Here is a 24,127-nt window from a genome sequence, read left to right as displayed (position 1 = left end):
ATGAGTTGGACCAAGGGAATGATATAACAGTTTTATTTGCATCTGACTTCATATGTAACATGCTCCACCTCCAAAGATTGATCTGTTGGCTTCATGTTTGCTTTTCCGAACAATTCATGGTGTTAGGTCTTATGCCTAGGGCCCTACCAAATTCACGTTCCATTTTAGACAATTTCACGGTCATAGGATTTTAAAAATCGTAAATTTCATGATTTCAGCTATTTAAATCTCAAATTTCATGGTGTTGTAATTGTAGAGGTCTCGACCCAAAAAGGAGTTAGTGTGTGTGGGTGTGGGGGGGTGTCACAAGGTTATGTGGAGGGGTTGCATTACTGCTACCCTTACTTCTGCTGGCGGCGGCACTGCCTTCAGAGCTAGGCAGCTGGAGAGCGGCAGCTGCTGCCTGGGAGCCCAGCTCTGAAGGCAGAGCCGCTGCCACAGCAGCTGCACAGAAGTAAGAATGGCCTGGTAGGGTATTGCCACCTTTGCTTCTGTGCTGCTGCCTGCAGAGCTGGGCCCTCAGTCAGCAGCCGCCGCTCTCTGGCCACCCTGCTCTGAAGGCAGTGCAGAAGTAACGGTGGCAATGCCGCAATCCCCCTAAAATAACCGTGTGACCCTCCTGCAACTCCCTTTTGGGTCAGGACCCCCAGTTTGAGAAACGCTGGGCTCCCCCATGAAATCTGTATAGTATAGGGTAAAAGCACACACAAAAAATCAGATTTATGCAAAGAGACCAGGTTTCACGGTCCATGATGCATTTTACATGGCTGTGAATTTGGTAGGGCCCTACTTATGCCTGTAGGGTTTGGATCCTGGCTAACTGAGAAACTGCCTCTCTCCATCTGTGCCATCACAACACTTAAGATCAGCTGAGGTACTTTTTCTAGATACTAGATGCAGAGCAATCTCAGTGGAGGGTTCTTGGCTCTGGAATTCATTTCATTCAGCCTGAATCTTTTGATCTTTATAGTATGGCAGAAGTCTCATCCACTTAGTCAGTCATTTGCTGGAGGAAAAGGGAGCTTGTATAGGGAATTGAACTCATTTGGAGACTGAGTTTATTTACATAACACTTTCAATAAGCATTGTGCACTGTTGTTGTAACTGTGTTCAGAATCTGTTGGGAGGTGCATTTTATAATTGGGGAAATGGGAAAATGGAAAGTCATAAGCCAAAACAGAAGAACAATGGATTTGTTGTTCTTGACAATAGAGAATTCTTTATCTAAGAAACGTGACATGGGGCTTGCAGGACGCTCATGGAACAGCTATAACATCAAATTCCAAAAGATTTATGGACAGATTTCCAATCTTTCCCTGCTGTTACTGCAATATTATTGCTGTATGAAAATACAGAAAAGTCAGGAGAGATTTAAGCTAAAATAGCCCATGGTAATTAATGATTTATGAAGATAGAAATAACTCTACAAAAATTTGGTTCATGCTTAGGTGACCTGCTAACTGCATAATCGTAATTCTCTCTGTCTGCCAAATGTAAACTTCTTGACAGTAGGCCTGTCTAAATTGGATAGTCTCTCAGGGCCCTGTCCAGGAGATATTTGGTTTCTGTAGGATGTTGAACACAGAGGCTCCTCAAGTTGGTAGGGCTCAGCACCTACAGAACCTCCTCCTGACTTATATAATACAAATCTCTCCCTTCCTTGTGTCACAAATCTACAGGATTTGTGCTGTGGCCCAGCTTTTAAACATTCCCCCATTCAACGTGCTAGACCACATGGCCTCAATGCCTCTAAGGGCTTGTCTACATTACCCGCGGGATTGACGGGCAGCAATCAATCTGGTAGGAGTCGATTTATTGTGTCTAGTCTAGACGCGATAAATGGACTGCCGAGTGCTCTCCCATCGACTCCGGTTCTCCACCGGAGCGAGAAGCGGAAGCGGAGGCGGAGTCGATGGGGGAGCGTCAGCTGTCGACTCACCGCAGTGAAGACACCGCGGTGAGTAGATCTAAGTACATCGACTTCAGCTACGTTATTTAAGTAGCTGAAGTTATGTAACTTAGATCGATCCCCCCACAGTGTAGACCAGGCCTGAGACTTAACCATTGGGCTCCAGCACTCCTGCTTCTCACTGTGAGCTCTGTCCAGCAAGTCCAACTGGGAAAGATTCCTATTCAGAGAGGGTTGCACCCTCTTCAGGGATCAGTGCACCTCTGCAAGTATTTGCGGTGACACCAGGCAGTCTTTTCAAAACAGACTAGGGTTTATCAGTCAACTGGAATGCAGCACTGGGAAGTCCTTAGCTGGCAGAGAAGCAAAGGTTAAGACAGGAGCCCACACCCAGGCTCCCTTGAGCCATCCTGCTATAGGAACCATCAGGGTTTCTTTTCTCTGTCTTTGTCCATTCTCAGTCCCAGGCAAGAGCTTCCTGTGTCTCTGTGAGCTCATCTCTTAACGCAGACATCTGACACCTTTTGGTCCATTGTCCTCCTCCTGGGGAGCGTTGCTGAGTTCACATGTTCCATCTGCTGAAGTTTCCCACTGTTAAGTGTCAGTTGTTTAGTAGCTGGGGTTCCTGTTGTCTTTCTGGATCCTTCCTTGATATGGGTTGGTTCTAGTCAGCGCTGAATGAGCCATTCCTATCATCCCAAATGCCTCATGTCTCCTGCAATGGCCCAGGAGCATCTTAACTTCCTGCACCCCCTGGGTAGCAATACTAAGTCAAGAAAGTCACTGCCATGCATAAAAATATGACAGAAAATTCACACTTCAGTCATACATTGTCCACTGATCTGCTTTAGAACATAGGCACACACTTCCTCTTCCTGACCCAACATAGACCAGGCTTCATGGCTTCATGGTGACTTCCTGAGCCTTTTAAAGGCAAGTACACTTTATCTTTAGTTAACATTTTTCAGGCTTCAGGCTTCAGGCTTCATGGTGACTTCCTGAGCCTTTTAAAGGCAAGTACACTTTATCTTTAGTTAACATTTTTGCCCTTTTCAAATGGTTACATCCCGGCCTAGAGAGCAAACATGCTGCTCTCCAAACACAAGGGAGGGTACGGAAATAACGAAGCCTATCATTTGTGTTTCTGGCCCCTGAGATGCCCATTGATTACTGTGTAAATGGCAGTCCATGTAGAGCATTTGAGACAATGGTGAAGAGGATATGCCATTGCTACTCTAGTGCAAAGATGGATTCAGTTGTAAAAGACAAAAATGGCATAAAACAATTGGGTGGTATCCACTGACCCAACATTAATGGTCTATAAACTAGAAGAGAGTACATTTTTTTGGTGTTTGCTATGGAATTCATCCAGAATTCTTTTGCAGCTTGGCTGACTATTTTTTCCTTAGTATGTAGCCCATGTGTGCTAGCCACATTATTATATTTGGTGGCTTCTGTGGTGTGTATGATGTGTCTAATTTCTGCGTATGTGAGGCTGACTGCAAGCATTTGGGTGATCTCATGTACAAAATCTTAAAAAACCCCAAACTTCTCCAACATTAGGGTTCTGTGTCTGTTCCATGAAGAATTGTAGAGAGCATATTAAATTCCTTAAGATTGCACCAGCAGAAGGCAGGTTTTAGTCATGATGGTTTGGAGATTAAAATATAGGACTAGTCAAAATGGAGATAAGTTTCCAGCTTCCTGTGTGGCCTTGGGCCAGTCATTTTCTCTCTCCTTGTAACTAAGAACCTTAAAGGCATGATGTCAACGAATGTTTGTAAAACACTTTGAGATTATTTTATGGAAAACTTTGAAAGGAATGGAGTCACATAGGCCCACTTCTGCCCTTAGATACTCCTTTGCAACTCTGTTGCAGTCAATGGAAATACAGGGGTTCATATCTGAAAATAGAAATGAGACCACTAAGTTTGCTGCTCTATTTTAATTGGGGTCAGCGTGTCCTATCATTGATTTCAGTATGGATGCACCATTTTAACTGAGAAACTAATTTGGTCCCCTGGGCCTGATGCTGTGTGATACTGAGCACTGGTGCTGATTGGAGGTTAGTGGGAGTTGAGGCTGCTCAGCCCCGCTCCAGAGGCATGCAGTTCCTTTTTCAGATTGCACCTTGGGCCTCTAACTTTATACTTCTGCTGAATTTTTGAAGGGATGTATAAGGAAGAAACCCTTATGTTGTTGCCGAGGGAACATTTAAATAATGAAGAAATGATTGTAATGCTAAGGGCCTGATTCAGGAAAGCACTTAAGAATGTGTTTAGGTGCCATTGAAGTAAATAGGACTTAAGTATGTGCTAAAGTGTTTTACTGAACTGGGGCTACGTTCTCTCATCTCTCATGTTTAATATTGGGCCGAACCTCTAGACAGGTAAAATTCCAGATGATTTCTCTTACTGTTTGTCCCACACAATTTGCTATTGAAATATGTTGCACAGGGTAGTCTCTAGATTAGATTTGTATCAAAGATTTTTTCCTTTTTTTAAAATGTAAAATCAGATCTGGTGCATGTTATGATCCTCCTGACTAGAATAGTATTATCTGACCAGAGTCAGGGTCTGGGGATAATTTGGAACAAATGCCTCTCACCGTGCTGGGTTTTTTTCCTGGAAGCATGAAGGTTACCTTCAGAGCACACACAGATAATTTTCCCTCTTCTCATTTATGATTCTATAAAACATTATTTATTTTACATATAGATTAACTCCTTAGCTGATAATTTTCTCAGTGACATTAGAGCATATCATAAAGGAAACCGTTGCTTGATAGTATATTTTTGGTAAGGTTACTTACCATAGTAACTCAGTTGCTAAGTTAAGTTGTAAAGCATATGACACAGCTGTTGTCTTTTCTTAATATCTTCACAGCGGCCATAAACTTTCTACAATCTCTGCTAGAGCCAGATCCTGCAAAGAGACCAAACATCCAGCAAGCTTTAGCAAATCGTTGGCTTAATGAGAATTACCCTGGGAAAGCATCGCATAATGTCACGTATCCAAACAGGTATTGTAATTAATACAATACTTCGCAAATGTGAGAACACATTAAACCATTAGAGGCTTGATCCTGTATACCCTTACTCACATAACAAAGTCCCATTGAACTCACTGGGATTACATACATGAGTACGGACTGCTTATGCTTATTTCAGGACTGGGCCTGAAATAAATAGGAGATGGTATCAGTTTTGAGGGAGTTCTTAGTGCAAAAGTCAAAATTACTTCCTTAAACTAGCAGAGAGATGCCATAGTGCTGCATGGTGACCCAGGATCAAGACCACATACTTAGTTGACTCCTCGATCTTCTCAGAATTGATGGGGGAAGCCCACTGTACATCAGTCTTGGCACCCCTTTGTTTGCCGTTGGAGTGATATTACTATGTCACTGGAAGTTACTGCCTTTCTAAAACTCCAGCTCAGATTCTGTGTGATAAATACAACATTATTATGGTAACTGTTATGGCGAGGATCAGAGTTAGATGAACTTGCTTAGATGAGTATTAATCTTGAACACCTCAACAGACACAGAGACATATGACCAGGGTCAGGTGGATGACAGATCGCATGGCAAAATGCATATGCAGCCAGGAAAAAAAGAGTGCTATTTTTGGTACACTTAGGGCTTGATCCACCAAGGGATTTAGGTGCTTAAATGTCACTTTACGCACCTAAGTCCAAAATTTACATCCTCAAACCCCTTCTGCTTACACTGTTGGCACCTAAATTCCTATGGCACCTAAGTTTCGGCCAGTGGACATGTGCAGTGCCAGCTACGTCCTGACACTGCTGAGTTGCTTGGTGTCTAGCTCTCACCTAATACATACTGCCTGATGCAGTAGGTGTTTCCAAAGGCTGTCTGTCGGATTGAGCCCCACACAAAGCATTCAATCAGAGGAGGAGTGGGTAGTGTGTGTCCCGCCTCCCCTCCCCTTTGCCTTGTGCCTTATAGCTCAGTGGTTTATGTGTTCACCTAGGGTGTGGGAGGTCTAGATTCACATCCCTGCTCTGCCTGATATGGAATGGGCATTTGAACCCAGGTCTCCCCACTCCCTGGTGGGGCTCTCTCTTGCTTAAGCTGTTCAGTTTTTGTACAATATACTTAAACATTCATTGGGCCAGGCACAGACTGAGAATGACTCTGTAGCTAAGTGGTTAGCTGTGCCCCTTCCCCCTGCCTCCCAGAGCAGTGAGAATCTGGTTCAAGTCTTTGGGCTTGTCTACATTACCTGCAGGATCAACGGGCAGCGATCGATCCAGTGGGGGGTCGATTTATCGTGTCTAGTCTAGATGCGATAAATCGACCGCCGAGTGCTCTCCCGTCGACTCCGGTACTCCACTGGAGCGAGAGGCGCAGGCGGAGTCAACGGGGGAGCATGAGCTGTCAACTCAGCGCAGTGAAGACACCGTGGTGAGTAGATCTAAGTATGTCGACTTCAGCTATGTTATTCACATAACTGGAGTTGTGTAACTTAGATCGATTCTTCCCCCCCCCCCCCCCCCCCCCGCCCAAGTGTAGCTCAGGCCTTCGTTCCAGATCAGGCAGAGGGGAAGATTTGAATCTGGCTCTCTGACATTCTGGGTGAAGGCTATAAGGGGGCTCCTCCTTATTTTTGTGGAAAAGAGCAGATCTGGTTTTGGTTTAGGTGCCTAATTCCAGGAGAGGGATCATGGGGAGAATCCTGAGTGGAGACAGGCAGATCCCACCAGCCTACAGTTAGGCACCTATCTGATTTTGAGCGGCTTGGCCACACCCTTCTTCTCAGCATTTCCTACTGGCTTGCTTAAGCAGCTCAGCGTGGTGACTTTTGTGAATACCATTCTTAGGTGCCTAACTCTTCGCATGCATTGTACTGGAAGCCTGGGTACTTACCTCAGACCTATGGATTCTTTTATGTGGCAGGGCGTCTAAACATTAGGTGTTGCAATCACGAGTCTAAATCCCCTTTGTGGATGTAGCCACTAGTCAAAATGCAATAGCTTTTGTGTAAAACGCAATTCAGCACCAGCTGTGGGCTTATTTATGCCCAGGGATTGCAAGCCTAGAGTCACATAGAGAATAGCAGCTTCTAGTTCTCAGAAAATGGGAGGATCAAACTTGAGTGAGAACTGAGGGCTTTTATTCTGGAATGGAAGTTCATAAGAGAGATTTGGTGAAACAATGAATCGTTAGGCTGGTGAAACAATGAATCGTTAGGCTGGCATACACCCTTCTTCTCAGCATTTCCTACTGGCTTGCTTAAGCAGCTCAGCGTGGTGACTTTTGTGAATACCATTCTTAGGTGCCTAACTCTTCGCATGCATTGTACTGGAAGCCTGGGTACTTACCTCAGACCTATGGATTCTTTTATGTGGCAGGGCGTCTAAACATTAGGTGTTGCAATCACGAGTCTAAATCCCCTTTGTGGATGTAGCCACTAGTCAAAATGCAATAGCTTTTGTGTAAAACGCAATTCAGCACCAGCTGTGGGCTTATTTATGCCCAGGGATTGCAAGCCTAGAGTCACATAGAGAATAGCAGCTTCTAGTTCTCAGAAAATGGGAGGATCAAACTTGAGTGAGAACTGAGGGCTTTTATTCTGGAATGGAAGTTCATAAGAGAGATTTGGTGAAACAATGAATCGTTAGGCTGGTGAAACAATGAATCGTTAGGCTGGCATACAGGGGAACACAGAGTTGTGGTGCAGGGAAACGTGATTGGCTACATTCATGGATGGACTATAAAGAAGGAATATAAGAGTGGTTGGTTTACAAGGGATGTGGTAGAGAATGAGATGAGTCATTGTCTCAGCATTCTTGTCCCAATACCAAATCTAATTGAGCTAACACAAAACACACACAGCAGATCTGAGGAATCTTGGTGCATTGGACTGTACTAAAGTATGGTATATATGAACATTTTGTGTTAAAAAAGGGAAAATAAGTGTAAACTGAATGAGTCATTATGCTAATTAAATCACTGTCATAATGAGTCTAATCAATCTACTAAACATGGCATCTGTTAAGCAAATGTAACTGTAACTGAGAGCTGTGTGGGTAACTTAATACTCTCACTCCTAGTCTTATCTCCACTAAACACAACACAAGGGCGGCTTGGAATACATTTGATTTCAAACTCTTTTCCATTTGCACATGCAAGATGCACTTTTATATTGATATATATTTTTAAATCCCTGGCATGCACTTGAGTTGCACTTTGTCAGATTGTATTGGAAGTGTTCTTTCTGAGTTTGCTCACAAGTGTAACTGATTGTATGTATAATTATTTAGGTGACTTGTAAAGGAAGCTAGAGTCTAAAATGTTAAAGAAAAGAGCAGTGCAATGTCCTTTATTTCTCAAGTGCCCACTAATCATTCTGTCTTGAAGGCAAAGGAACTAGCTGGGAAGGGAAGTATTGTACATAGTCTAGTTTAAAAGGATATCCCTTTTTTAGAAAAATCACTCTTACAATAAATATTACAGTAAAACCTCAAAGTTACAAACTAACCAGTCAACCACACACCTCATTTGGAACCTGAAGTGCGCAATCAGGCAGCAGCAGAGACCAAAAAAAAAAAAAAAAGCAAATACAGAACAGTACTGAGTTAAACGTAAACTGCTTTAAAAAAAAAAAAGGGAAAGCAGCATTTTAATTCTTCATAGGAAAGTTTCAAAGCTGTATTAAGTCAATGCTCAGTTGAAAACTTTTGAAAGAACAACCATAATGTTTTGTTCAGCGTTACAAACATTTCAGAGTTACGAACAACCTCCATTCCCGAGGTGTTTGTAACTCTGAGGTTCTACTGTATGTACAAAATCAGTTTTTCTCATCACTCGCATCTCTGGAAAATCAGAAAATTAGACCCCTGTGTATTTTGACCCACATTTTGTGCTGAAGTCAGTGGAGTTCCATAAGATTAAAGTCATGTAGATTATTGCCTTTCAGTTTTGGGGCTATAGTGCTTTTTTGTTTTTAGCTAGCTTAAGTCCCAAACTTCACCTACCTACAAGTTGCTATACAATAGTGTGATAAGAAAAATCCTCTTGATTGTAAATATTTAGGGCCGTATTTTGCTTTCATTTAAATTGGTGTAAATTTGGAGTAACACAATTAAATTCAACTTTGAAAAAGTTTCTCTGGATGTATGCCAGAGTGTGTGAGCAGGAAATATATCGTAGTTCTTATCCACCACTTAATCACCAAGAAATCTCCACTCTCATCCCAACCACTATTTTTATTGAACTAACAAAAAGCAATGTATTGTACTCACGGGTACCCCTTCTGCCCTTTTATGAGCATCACTAAATGCTCCTTAGATAGGGAGTTGGTAGAAGGAGTGGATGGGGGAGGATGTAAAACTGAGATGCAGGAGATTTCTCATAAAATAATTCTGCCTGGCTTTTTATAAGCTTGCGTTTATTAAAGAAATTCTCTGAAGACAAAAAACACTTTACATTTTACAGACTACTTCCAGCAACAATTGCCTGGGTTCTTTTTGCTATCTGAAGACAGACTTACTTACCATACAGCAGCAGATACAGTTTGCCTAGTAACTTCTTTAAAAAAAATCCTAAAAGCAGTCCCTAAGTACAAAATGAATTTTAATAAGCACGTTGAACAAAAGTAAACATTTGCTAGTCAAGATTTACCAGACTTGATTTTGAATATTATTTAGAGTTCTGCTATGGCCAACCCCATCTCACGTGCAGTAACAGCTGAATGTAACAGACATTAAAAATACCAGTGCAGGGGGTGAGATGGGAAATGATGAACCTATTAAAAGTAGAGGTCAGATTTTTTTAAAAAGCTCAGCACCCAGCAGTCCTTAGTAAGGCACCTAAATAAGTGGCTAAAATAGCTATTGGAACAAGGAATAGCTTTTTTTAAAAACAATTATTTTTGAAAATAATGGGAGCTACTGGGTGCTGGGCACACCTGGAAGTCTGGCCAATTCATTTAGAAGCCTAAATGAGCTCTTTGGGAAATTTGACCTTCCAATGTACTGTTAAAGGCACTGTTATAACTGCACAAGGCTATTGCTCTCCATTCCTCAACTCAGATAAGTCCATTATTGAGAGCGTGCGCAAACACACACATATTTTATGTATAACTTAGCTTTATAGAGTGCCTTCCACCTCAAAGCACTTCTACAGATTTAACAAACTGCTATAGAAATGTTACATATAGCTCACTTCACCTACTGTTGAAATATACCGATCTGTGGGATGAAACACTCTAGCTAGCTACTTAATGCAAGGAGAAACACCCAAGCAACAGTTAACGATTGCAGATGAAGAAGTACCATATCTAATGAAAAGAACAGAAACATATAGGTAAGCAGAACGTAACTAGCTGAGTTGGATTTTAGCTCTTCTCCTCCAAAAGGAGCCATGGGATGTTTAATGACTACAGTGGTCAAGACCTTGAGTTTTATGTGTTAATCAGACTGTGGCATCTGCAGCACTGCAGTGCCTCTTAACACCATGCTGGGCCATTGGTTCACGATTGACTCAGAGGGAAGAATGCCATCTATTTAATGATCAATGTCACTTCCCACAGCGCATACTGTAGCTGTTCCTTGGCAATCTACCATCCAAGTAATAACTAGCCTTGACCTTTTTTAGTTTGTTAGATCTGAATGGAACACAGTGTAGGGTGGTAGGGCTGAAAGCCACATAGAAAACTGTATCCAAAATCCCTGAGTACAGAGCGTATGCTGAGTTAAAGTATCAGAAGGTATTCTTTGTCGCTAAAATAATTTTTGGCTGCTTTTTGAACTAGAGCTACCTTCACAAGAACATAAGGCTAGTCATGTTTACATTACTTAGCTATATAATGGCCTTCAGATCTCTAGTGCATACTCTGCAGGTGTCCTCATTGCTAACAAGCATTCTAATGTCTCATCTGGAGGGTTGTAAGAATAATTTGTTCGGTCTCTCTTTGTGTAGAATTCACCTAGAAGACCTCAGCCAAAGTGTGCTGCTCCATATGACTGAAAAGCTGGGCTACAAGAACAGCGATGTGATCAACACTGTCCTCTCTAATAGGGCAAGCAACACTCTTGCCATCTACTTTCTACTTAATAAGAAACTAGAGCGCTATTTGACAGGCCTGAGAGTAAGTATTGCTTGATATTGATTCTTGAAGATGACAACAACAACAATAATAATAATAATAATAATAATAACAATATAATAAATATAAAAAGAGTGCTGTAATATACAAAAATTTTCCCACGCACTGACATTTGATTCTGAGTCTTTAACTTAGTGAAGTGTAGCCCCTTGAGATTCACTGTTCATATAACATTAGTTGTGAAAGGGAGATAATGCTGGTAAATAGATAACATTATTTCAGATCAGAATTCCCATGCATGGGAAGTAATTGCTTGTAGATTGTATGTACATGGTTTTCAGATGTAGGCATTGGACAAAGAGGCTCCTGGGAAGGCTTTTGGCTTACAGAAACAAAATCCTTGCCATGTAAGGCTTTATTTTTGTCCTAGAGTTGTGTCGGGTTTATGCTCTTCAGATACAATTATTCTGTTATTAAGAAACATTCGTTAATGTAATGTGATTCTTGGCAGGAGAGGTGGGACAGTGGAATAGCCATTAAAATGTGTGTGTTTGTTGTGAAGTGAAAACTTTAAGATAAAAGTGGTACTTAAAAATAATATGTATGTAGAGTTTGTTGATTAGTTTTTGACCCTCTTGGCCCATGGCACAAAGCATTAATACCAAATAGCTCTTGCATATGACCTTGGGTCAAAAATCCTGCTGTCCAATTTGCATTGCATGTTTCTTGCAGTGAAGATTGTTATTGCATATTCTGCATTCAGTTTCTGCACAAACCTCCCATTGGCATCAACAGATGTCTACTCTGGGGATGAGAAGAGCAATAAGTGACTTAAGAGACTGACAGTGCAGTTGCAGCCCCAGGGTCTCCCTCACATAGATTATGACTAGGGTTATGTGAAATTTGGCAGTTTCACTTTGTAAGGGTTCTTGCAAACACTTTTCTTTGTTCTTTGGTGTCAGTCTCCTTAGGTTTCAGAATGGTAGCCATGTTAGTCTGTATCAGCAAAAACAACGAGGAGTCCTTTTGGCACCTTAGAGACTAACAAATTTATTTGGGCAGAAGCTTTCGTGGGCTAAAACCCACTTCATCAGATGCATGGAGTGGAAAATACAGTAGAGAGGTATAAATACACAGCATATGAAAAGATGGGAGTTGCCTTACCAAGTGGGGGGTCAGTGCTAACGAGCCAATTCAATTAAGGTGGAAGTGGGCTATTCTCAACAGTTGACAAGAAGGGAGGAAAAATCACTTTTGTAGTGCTAATGAGTTCAATGTAATCAAGGTGGCCCATTTCAAACAGTTGACAAGAAGGTGTGGGTATCAGCAGGGGGAAAAATTAGTTTTTATAGTGACCCATCCACTCCCAGTCTTTATTCAGGCCTAATTTGATGGTGTCCAGTTTGCAAATTAATTCCAGTTCTGCAGTTTCTCCTTAGGGTCACTTCTACCTCTCCATTGCATTGCCCCCCTTCCCATGTTTGACTTTGAGGTTTGGATTCAAAGCAAAGGGCCATTGAAACCAGCAAATTTCTCCTGTTTTCACATCAAAACAATGCAAAACTCTGTAGTCCACATAATTGTGATTTGAGCCCATAACAGTGGGGAAGCATGCACTGGAGTAGCCATCCTAACACTCTTCTTTGAACGAGTACAGTCTGTGCACTCTTTTATGCTGGCTAAGGAGGGGGGGAGCCATCATCCTGCCCCCACCTCACCTCAGCTTACCCCTCCTTGCCTGCTTAAGGGAGCCTAGCACTGCCAGTACGGGTAGTTTCGTGCTCTCTAGCGACATAATGGGTGGCCCCTGTACAAGTGTATGGGGCATGCAAGGGGCTGAGGCACCTCGTACTCTGTCCTCCCTTGGCATCTGTGCATAGCGAGGCACGAGCTGGGTCTGAGATGTAAATAGTGAGGAAGCTGTAAGCATCTACAAGGCTGCTTATAAGGGGGCAGGGTTTTATGGGTTTTTCCTTTCAACTTATTAGTTTCTGTTTTATCTCAGAGGGATTCCTTGTCTGATGAATGGCCATGGATTCTTCACTCCTCCTCAGAGCATAGTTATATTAGAAAGACCATTCAGATGTTTTAATAATGATGTCTCGCTGGCCATTTGCAGATGAGCAAGAATGATATTTAAATATAATGGGTCAAATCCATCATTGCCATAAGCCGGTGCAACTCCGTTGAAAGCCACAGTGAATTTGGCCCAGCAGGTTGTAGTTTATCAGTTTTGTTGATTCAAATTATCTCACATTATTTTTTCCCCTCTTCAACAGAAGTCAGATGTCCATGACAACGTTTGCTATAGGAACCAGCTATACCAGATAGAAAAATACAAGGTGAACCAAGATGCCTATGAGGTAGAGCCTTTTATAATGATACTTTGATACCGGACTGAATTTAAGAATTTCCCACTGATTGTGAATACAGTTGATGGGTTTCTGGCCCTGGGGGGAAAACAGAAATAATTCCAAGCCCAGAGAAATAGGGAAACTTGCTTACAAGAGAGAAAGTTACCAAACGACTCATTTCAAAAGAATTGCCAGGGAGGTTTGGGCATCTTCTTTAAAAAAGAAGTGACTGATCTGCTTGCACAGAACAAATGGACAGAAGGATCAGAATAATACCCCCAACATGTAAGCCTAAATGTGAATCTCAGTGACAGTGAAGAATAGAAGTTAGAGATGCGAATGTTCTAGACAGCAAATTCCATTTGTCCATCTAGGTATTCTGAACCCCACAATTTGACTTTGAGAACACTCCCATCACTGATGAGTTCATAATAACTGCTAATCACTAAAGCTATTGTGTTTCTCCTCAGATATGTTCTGCTGTAATACAGGCTGCATGGGGCTGTGTGAAATTTTCTTAGGGATATAAAAAAACCACCGTAGCTCCTCTACAACATCTTCTAGCTGATTCTCTCCAAGCACTTCACAAGAATTTATAAATTAAGCCTCACAATATTTATGAGGGCTAGTCTCCCACTCCAAGATACAAGTAGCTCCCATTGAAGGCAACTGGTGTTGCATGATTGAAGGCAATCAGTGTTGCATGTATCTCTCTGAGGAAGAATAGAGCTCTCTGGGAGGTAGAAGGAGTATTATCATCCCCATTGTACAAATAGGAAACCAAAGAACCAAGAACTTAAGTAACTTGCCCACGGTCACAGCCTTCACTGCATTTGAGCAATGTAACTCAAAAATTAGACAGTGTTCAGCCCAGGTTCATTGATAGGCTGTGAGCAGAGCTGTTTGAAAAATGGGTATTTTTCCCAATGAAAAATTTTGGTGAAGATTTTTTTTTTTCAATTTTTTCGAGACTTGATAAAAAAAAACTAGAAAACTTGCCATTTTAGTCAAGCAAAAGCCAAAAAATGTCATCCCAAGCCCAGAACATATTTGGTTTTGCATCAATGTTTATTAACATTGAGGAGAAGTGTTTCAGGCAGGGCTGGCCCGAGGTGTTTTGTGGTCCGGGGTAGAAAACTGTGGTGTTCATCACTTCATTCTGCACACCCACCTCCCCACAAAACAAATGCAAGCAAAAGGAACAAGACAACAAATGGGGATTTGGCACTCCTGGATGTTGGCTGCCCAAATCGCCCGCCCCTCAGGTCAGTCCTTGTTTCACAGGAACACTGCTGGCCTGTTATATGCCCAGTCTTACTATCCAAACTTCAGTGAGAGCTCTGTGTAAGAAATGCCTGTCTGGGCCTATCATTGCACACCAGTGGCTTTGATGATTATTTATTGTTTGTATTACTGTAGTGCCTAGAATTCCTAGTCACGTCATTGTACTAGGCACTGTACAAATGTTCTCTGCCCTCAAGAACTGTGCTTCATCCTTGTGTTGGGACCTAGGAGTGTAAAAAAACACTATTGGTAAAAGCCACTCTGGTTTTATTGTGTTCTGCAATCTGCTAGTACTGTTCTGTCTGGAGACAGAAGACATGGGTCATGTAAATTAGGACGCTGACTGATGAGGAGTGCCTACAGTCAATGGTTCCCTCTCAGTGATTACAAAGATACCGTTCATTCATTAGATAGAGGGTGTTGCCTTTTGTGTTGCCTGTCTCTATCCTTTTTGCCTGGGTTTTAAAGGAATCCACTCCAGATATCGGGGCCCTTTGATTTTAGGATTTCCTTTTCCTTTCCTTTCTTTGCCGAAGGGAGGAATTACAGTGGTGCAAGCATTGTGCAGGTTTCGTCTAACAACCATATGATAAATTACAGTATTCCCAAAAGATCACCTCTTTCTAAGGCTGCTTTTCACAGTTATGATGGTGGTGGTCACTATATTATTAAAAATGGTTTCCAAGCCCAAAATTACATGGGCACATTTATATTGTGTCTTGTTTTGTTTGTTTTTTTTTAAAAATGCATTTACCAATTTAATAGACAAGTTGAACTGCAAGCCAGATGGAAGTATCAGGGCAAAGCACGTGCTGCATTTTATTTATATAAAGAGCACATACTTTATTTAAAACATATCAGCTGTGGATAGATTGAGCAAATATATTTCAAGATGTGCCTGAGGGCTCTTTAGAGCCAAATTCTTCTCTGTATACACATAGGTTCCCAGTACAATCACTGGGAGCCACTTATGTGTTTCTGAGATGTGAATTTAGCTGTTAGCTTATTGTTTACATGTGTGTATTGTGTATATGTGTATGTATAGTAATGTGTAGAAATACAAGTTGTATGTTCTTATACAATACAAGTGAAAGAAAACTTATTTGGCAAATAGTGCAACGATAGAAACACACAGATTGTTTTGGTGTTATTTTTAAAATGGAAGTGCATTTGCTTCTGCAGCCCTAAAAGCCAATTGCCACCAGAGAATTGATGTATGACGTCTATACGAAAAATTAAGAACGAATGACAGTGCTACCACAATTGCCTATTTTGGCAGTATACATTCTCATGGCTAAGGGGTCGCTGCTTATTCCCTCTGAAGCCTGGTCTGGAGACAAAGTTTTATGTATATCAGTATCACTATTTTGGTTAGGTGATTGTTTTTTTTTTTTTTACTGGAATAGCTATACTGGTACAGCAAGTAGTGTGGATGCAGTTATACTGATATAGCTTCTTCACCTTCCCACACAGGAGTAACTATATACACCTTTATAACACTATAGCTGTGTCCACACTAGGTGGGCTGTATCGCATTTACAGTACCTTGATAGTTGAAACAGTACAGCTTTTGTTTGTGGGCAAACCCGATGATATTGTTGCAACATGTTTTGAAGGTGGACATGGAAGCCTTCTTCTCTCCCTTCTTAAATTACTGTACCTTATAAATATTAAAATCTGTCTTATAATGAGGGAAAAAGACATATCAAATATATGCTTAGTTGTAACATAAAAATTACTGTCTAAGGGCCTAAGCCTGCAAAAATGTCTGTACGTGTTTACTTTTGAGCACATGAGTAATCCCATAAACTTCAAATCCTGCAGGAGCAGGGCCTTGGTACGTACAAGACGACAGATTATACAAACTGAAGTTAGCTTGTAAAATCTTGGGTAGACTTTCTATGTGTTTGTACAGTGCCTAGCATACTAGGGCCCAATCCTGACTGGGGCATTTGGGCAGCAATATAAATAAATAATAAAATTCTGAAACAGAAGATGAACTGTTAGCACACTGAAACAGAAAAAGAAATGCTTCAGAAGTAACCTACCTAAAAATAATCTCTAGCCTATAACTAAACCTGTTTCTATAGGGACTCTTAACAAATGCTTTGTGATGGAGACATCCTTTGGGTGTCTTTTCAGATTCTTTGGGAAATTTCCAGGGTCCATCCCCTTATTCTCTCAAGAAGGAAAGGTTTACTTACAAACTAACCTTTATTAGGCTATTTGGGATCTCCCAATTTGACTGTGTTCTTCCACCACTGCTGCAAGTATGAGCATCCCTCTCAGTCTGCCTTTCAGCTCCAAAGAGAAACATGGGAGACTAGTCCCTAGATAAATGATGTAGCTGTGTTGCCATGGAGATGCCATGCAGACGTCTCCTAAGGTTCTGCAGCACCTGGCTGAAATTCTTCCACATCATGTTAGCAGCAATGTAAAAAATGCAAATGTAAGTGACTGTGACCATAGTGGTTGTGGCTCGTAGTGCCCCATATTGCTAGTGAGGAAGTATTGTAATAGGGCTGTAGCTGTTAGCATGGCAAGTCCCCTTTCCCATAGGGCTCACTGGAGGGGGAAGTTAGCAGCAAGCTCTGCAGGGGTGTCGCTAAGACAGCTGTGAACTGGGGTGCAAAGAGCTCCGAGATACAGGTTCCCTACCCACATAGGGTATTTTAAAGGCTTGTTTCGATTTATATTTAGCAGAGGTGTGTAGGCAAGCAAGAAGGGGTGTTGAGAGGACTCGGGGGATTGGGAACAGTAGTGCTAAAGTAGTGCCCCATGTACGGGATCCCTGGAGGCTGGATTGGGTGTGATGCTCCCCATGCAAAGTAGCTGCCGGAGTCAGATTCAGGTTTGGAGGGAGCTGAAGGAATTCTAGCACAGAGAGCTAGTGCTGTGGTCCTATCATAACAACAGACAAAGACAATATAAACACCAGTTATCTTCCTTTTAAATCTATTGCTGGGATTAGGGTAGATTTTGGGGTTGAGGTCAGGACAGGAAATAGCATAGAATGAGGTAATGCCAAATATTCCCAAGTATAGCTTACTGGTACAGCTCTTTCATTGTGTGAGCTGGATGTATACAGTATGTTGAAGCTGAACATTTATAGCTCCTCTAAAGAAAATCTTCCTTTCCTTTTCAAAATATAATGGCATTTGGCACCTTGGGACTCAGGTTTTTTTTTCTTTTTAGAGGAAATAGTCCTAATAAATTTTAAAAATAATTAAAAGACCATTTCCAGCATGTATCCAGGATGAAGTAACTCGCTGATAACACAGGATACGTGGATTTCCTTTTCACATGGGTACTTGAGTCTGTACAAGACAGCTGTGCTACTGCTCCATGAAAATGTTACAGCAGCATGAACGTAATATAATGTCAGGGTCACTTGGAACGTGTTTCAGAGTAGGGCAGAGTTCTGGTTTAGCTCTGTCTGTTGTACCACTAGACTAAAAATAATTGCCGTATTGAAATGTTCTCGCTGAGGCTGTATCAACCACAATGCAAATCCTTCCCTCAAAATACCAAATAGCTGTTGAGAGTCTTGATGGCCTTTTTGTGTTGATATTTCACCATCTGGTCCTCTCATCCCAAGTACCTTTAAAAAAATGCTTCTGAAAGAACCCCAATTTCTGCTGGGCTTGGCATCATAGCTGCAGAGCCTCATGTAACTATTCAACATGATGTGCAGGGAATTAACTGCACAACTCCCATTGACTTTTTATTTTTATGATCTATTATTTATATAGTGCCATGTGTGTGCATGGTATTTTGCAGATATGCAAGAAGGCCAGGTATCTGCTTCAAAGAATTGACAGAATAGACCGAATGAGAGATGTGCAGCTAAAACCACATGCAATGCATTATCCATGTAGGAGTTAATCTGATCGTTTGCACATAATCCACAGTCTGTGTGAAAGAGGTTTTGTTGCTCAGTAGAGATTTTCAGAGATGCTTTAGATTCTAAGAAAGATCTCTTTGCCAGCCCTAAAAATTCCTCCTTTACAGCTTTGTAATAGGTCATAAAGCCTAAAGAGTGCTGTTCTTCTGTGAGTCTCTGATGCCCTTCCTCAGGAGGATTTAACCTTCCAAAGTTCAAAGAGCAGCAAGCATGGGGAAAAATCTGAGAGCTCCTTTTCTTGGTCCATGGATGGCAACAATGAAGTACCTGAGCCATGGGAATGATTAAAATGGACTTTGCCCACCTATTTTCCTAATGTGTTGGTCTTAAAGTTGTTAGTTTCAAATCTTCTAGGGGTTATTATAACAAATGTCTGTTTCTTCATCCGAACTGGTTTTCCTCTATTACGTGTGTACTGATTTGTTACTGTAGGGATGGCAATGAAATGAGTGCTCAGCTGGTACCATTGATTTTTTTTTATAATGAAATCTTAAGATGGGCTCCTTTTAGTTAATATTTTATCTATCAAAATGTATACGTAAAGACTTAATGGGGGAAAGAGCTCTGAAGCATTTGTTTAAAAAAAGACTTGTAGTTTTACAGACTTTTCAATTGAATATAACAAAAAAGGTGGCTAAATAGAGAGTTTATAACAGCGTGAAGAGCATTGCTTCAAAAACAACACACAACTTTTTTTCAGCCCCTCCCCCCGAAAGAAAGAAAGAAAGAAAGAAAGAAAGAAAGAAAGAACAGATAGGTCCAAAACTGGACCAGGCAAAGTCTTCCTAGGAAAGTGTAAGATTCTTGCAGTCTAGCAACTAAATCTAAATGTGAATTGCAAATCTGGAGCCTGATTTTTCCAAGGTAAAATAGCATCTGAAGCTTCCACTAAAATCAAGGGAGTGGAGGCTCTCTGTGCCTTGCAGAATCAAGCCCCTTGTGTTAGAAAAAATGATAATTCATTTACATTTTAAAACAAAATTTTGAAAATTAGGGTGTTTTTACTTACCTTCTGAGTCCTAAAGCTCAGTATGTGCTTCCCACCCCCCACTGTCAGTTGATATAAAATCGTTTGTTTTAAGATGTATGGCTCTGTCATGTTTAAAGGGCAAAGCCCCAATCATGCAGTGGGTGCTAGTCAGGCACACAGCGTTCATGGCAGGATTGAAGCCTGCGGGCTTAATTCTCGACTCTCGTTCATCTTGTGTGGACACCTTTGCGTAACAGCTTTAAAATGTTACCAGATCTGAATGGCAGTATTTTATATCCTGTTGGACTCATTTTTCACAGGTGTATGTGGCTATGCAAGGTGCAAGACTGTGGAGTATCAGGCCCTAAATCTGCAGTATCAGGTCCACATTCTTCAGGTCTGGGCCCAGACAGACTGTAAATGACTTGGGAGTTTAAACTTCTTTAAAGCTTCATAACTCACCTTTTAAAATGTCAGAGGATTGAGTGGCCTCTGAAGAAAGAGCTTTTCTTTTGTTTGAGTTTCTGAAAACAGTTTTCACACTGCATGAGTTTTCAATGTAGATGAGAGCCATGAAATCATGTTTAACAGATCAGAAGAAAATGTTACACGGAAGATTTAGTTATTTTGGGTAGCCAGATGTATTCCCGTTAAATCTTTGAATTCAGCTAGATAAGCGGTGTTTTTAATTCGTTTTGTTCTTAGGGCACATAAACTTTCTAAAATAAACCAAACTATTTTTGTTTGTTTTATAACTTAAAGGACAAAAAGCAAAAAGAACAAGAAAAGAAAGGGGAGCTTCTCCACCGCCCACTCCCAAAGAAAACAGAGAAAAATTCACCTTCTTACAGACAGCCCTCCTCCTGCCTTATTGCACAGATACAGAACCCCAAGGCACTGCTGAAAGAGCGAAAAATCACCAAGACTGGTGTTCCCGAGAAAGGTTAGTAAAAGAGTTTTGTGTGGGTATGGGTGTGTGTGTGCGCGCTATCTACCACACGTAGAGGGAAGTTGTAAATAAGAGAGGATTGAACAAAAAAATCATGCTTAAACACAATTTCTGAAAGACACAATGACAATTTTGGATAATCATGAACTCTTGGTTTTGTGTCTCTTCTGATTTGCCTTGTGATAGAGTTGCCATGGCTTTGTTTAAAGTCTTCCTTCCTCTACACACACAAATGCATGCAAAATCACCTTTATTTTATACCAGCACTTTAAAAGCAACAGCACCCTCCCCAGCACCCTGCTGATTTGGTCAGCAGATGAGTGAACCTGACAAAGAGATTTCTTTTTGCTGCCCATGGAATGCAGTAGGAGTGGAGTAAAAGGGAGCAAGGAAAGCAACCACTGAGCTAGAGGAGGAGAGTTCCGGTAACCAAGAGCAGCTGGAGAAAACAGAGGGGAATGATTGGGTGATGAAGGAAAGATAAACAGCCAGCCAACAGGGAAGGGGAGGGAAAAATGAAGGAATTGGCGGCTGTGATTGCAGAGCCCTTGGCCATTATCTTTGAAAACTCGTGGCGAACGGGGGAAGTCCCGGATGACTGGAAAAAGGCTAATGTAGTGCCAATCTTTAAAAAAGGGAAGAAGGAGGATCCTGGGAACTACAGGCCGGTCAGCCTCACCTCAGTCCCTGGAAAAATCATGGAGCAGGTCCTCAAAGAATCAATCCTGAAGCACTTACATGAGAGGAAAGTGATCAGGAACAGTCAGCATGGATTCACCAAGGGAAGGTCATGCCTGACTAATCTAATCGCCTTTTATGATGAGATTACTGGTTCTGTGGATGAAGGGAAAGCAGTGGATGTATTGTTTCTTGACTTTAGCAAAGCTTTTGACACGGTCTCCCACAGTATTCTTGTCAGCAAGTTAAAGAAGTATGGGCTGGATGAATGCACTATAAGGTGGGTAGAAAGCTGGCTAGATTGTCGGGCTCAACGGGTAGTGATAAATGGCTCCATGTCTAGTTGGCAGCCGGTGTCAAGTGGAGTGCCCCAGGGGTCGGTCCTGGGGCCGGTTTTGTTCAATATCTTCATAAATGATCTGGAGGATGGTGTGGATTGCACTCTCAGCAAATTTGCAGATGATACTAAACTGGGAGGAGTGGTAGATACGCTGGAGGGGAGGGATAGGATACAGAAGGACCTAGACAAATTGGAGGATTGGGCCAAAAGAAATCTGATGAGGTTCAATAAGGATAAGTGCAGGGTCCTGCACTTAGGATGGAAGAATCCAATGCACCGCTACAGACTAGGGACCGAATGGCTAGGCAGCAGTTCTGCGGAAAAGGACCTAGGGGTGACAGTGGACGAGAAGCTGGATATGAGTCAACAGTGTGCCCTTGTTGCCAAGAAGGCCAATGGCATTTTGGGATGTATAAGTAGGGGCATAGCCAGCAGATCGAGGGATGTGATCGTTCCCCTCTATTCGACACTGGTGAGGCCTCATCTGGAGTACTGTGTCCAGTTTTGGGCCCCACACTACAAGAAGGATGTGGATAAATTGGAGAGAGTCCAGCGAAGGGCAACAAAAATGATTAGGGGTCTAGAGCACATGACTTATGAGGAGAGGCTGAGGGAGCTGGGATTGTTTAGTCTGCAGAAGAGAAGAATGAGGGGGGATTTGATAGCTGCTTTCAACTACCTGAAAGGGGGTTCCAAAGAGGATGGCTCTAGACTGTTCTCAATGGTAGCAGATGACAGAACGAGGAGTAATGGTCTCAAGTTGCAATGGGGGAGGTTTAGATTGGATATTAGGAAAAACTTTTTCACTAAGAGGGTGGTGAAACACTGGAATGCGTTACCTAGGGAGGTGGTAGAATCTCCTTCCTTAGAGGTTTTTAAGGTCAGGCTTGACAAAGCCCTGGCTGGGATGATTTAACTGGGAATTGGTCCTGCTTCGAGCAGGGGGTTGGACTAGATGACCTTCTGGGGTCCCTTCCAACCCTGATATTCTATGATTCTATGAAAACCCAAACTACAATAAACCTTCGAAACAAAAACAAAGGGAGAAAGCAAAATATGTAAGACTAGGGAGAGAAGTAAGAAAAAGTGTTAATCATGCTGGAGGGGAGGCAAGCCGGAGAGAGAATAGGTGGGAGGGAGCACTGCAGGGTGTGACAACACAAAGGAATTGAAGCGAAGAGCATTCAAGAGGGAAAATGGGATAGTGTGTATATGGAGCAAGGACTTTGGGGGAGTGGCAGTGAGAGAAGGGAGTAAATAATCTGTTTGGGAGAGGTTAGACCCAGATGTTTGTGGAGACACACATAAATTTAAACCTGTGTTTATCATACGCTTTCCAGTAATCTGACATTTTATTCATTTGATTATTTAGGTTTCATAACTAAAAAAAAAAAAAAAAAAAAGTCCAATAAAGGGCATTATCAGGCCGTGGCACTGTCTGCCATAAGGTAACAGTAATCCATTGGGCTGGTCAGAAATGGTACATATTTTCCATGAAAAATTTCAAAAGTAATGGCAAATTTTAATTTTGTTGAAATTTTTAATAGATTTTTTTGCAAATAAAATTATTTTTTCCATTTATATTCTTTCTCTTTCTCCCTTTTCTGAAACTAAAATCTGAAAATCTTTCAGATTTTGACAAGAATGAAAATTTTCTACTCACCAGACAAATATTTTGACAAAACGTTTTGACCAGCTTCAGAAAGCAGACCAATCAGAGAAAACCCCATCAATGTATTCCAGATTAAACTCAACACAAGTAATGAACATTCACACCCACCCACAGATCTCAGCCCCCTGCCCAGACTCCTTCCTTCCTAATATCCCAAAGAAATAGATATAAACTTTGCAGTGTGTCCTGAAGATCAGCAGACCTGAGCTATTTCAGACTATGGATACTTTAAAGCATGGGATCCTTGTGGAGAGTGCTTTATTGCCAGTCCTCTCTCCTCTAAATCAAGGGGAATCCAGCTAAAGAGTCTCTGTGGATTGATTTTCACAAACACAAGAAAAATTTGTGTTGCCTCACATTGATTCTAGTTACAATCAGTTTGGTGTAGATAGATGCGAACATTCAGCGAAAACCAAGGAGATCTCATGATTGCACTGTTATTTTATTATTGGGCCAGATCATGAAAACCTTATTCCATTTGAATTCAGTCCTTTCTCAGGCAAAATTCCCTCTGAAGTCAACAAATGAAATTCTGCTTCCAGCTATAACTGTGTAAATCTGGAATGCAGTTATTCTATATGTAGACCTGTGAAACTGAGGACACATTTCATCCAATGGGAGTAAATACTTCAGGATTAACCTCATTATTATTACATGTATCTCTAGGCATTCGATAGGTAAAGTGTTCCGTTCCTGCTGAGAATCATGCAATGCTCTAATAAGATTTAAAAAAAAATAAAAAGGAAATATCATACTTCCTAGACTTTGCTCAGAAGTTCATGATAAATTCAAACGATTAAGACATCATCAGCATGCGGTTGCATATTTCAAGCCCTCTTCTTACTAAGTCAATGCACTTGTCCTGCCACTGAGATCACTGGCAGGTAACAAACCCACAGAACAACCATGTAAGTATAAAATAAAAATCAAAGCATCAGCTCCTTGTCACTGCACTGAGTATACGCTGCAAGGCCATTTGGTTTTTATGCTGCATCCA

The 24,127-nt window shown here is 41.5% G+C and overlaps 1 protein-coding gene across 1 annotated transcript in view; it reads left to right on the top strand.

Annotated features, from left to right (window-relative positions):
* HUNK (hormonally up-regulated Neu-associated kinase) overlaps window positions 1–24,127 on the top strand; it is an 88,172-nt gene that overhangs the window by 60,799 nt on the left and 3,246 nt on the right. The window contains exons 6-9 of the mRNA XM_074970776.1: window positions 4,795–4,930; window positions 10,853–11,021; window positions 13,259–13,342; window positions 20,254–20,434. Coding sequence (XP_074826877.1) covers window positions 4,795–4,930; window positions 10,853–11,021; window positions 13,259–13,342; window positions 20,254–20,434 — 570 coding nt within the window. The remainder of the gene's footprint in view (window positions 1–4,794; window positions 4,931–10,852; window positions 11,022–13,258; window positions 13,343–20,253; window positions 20,435–24,127) is intronic.

This window comes from Natator depressus, chromosome 1, assembly GCF_965152275.1.
Source record: "Natator depressus isolate rNatDep1 chromosome 1, rNatDep2.hap1, whole genome shotgun sequence".
NCBI lineage: Eukaryota > Metazoa > Chordata > Testudines > Cheloniidae > Natator > Natator depressus.
This window is presented reverse-complemented; position numbering and strand designations above follow the sequence as displayed.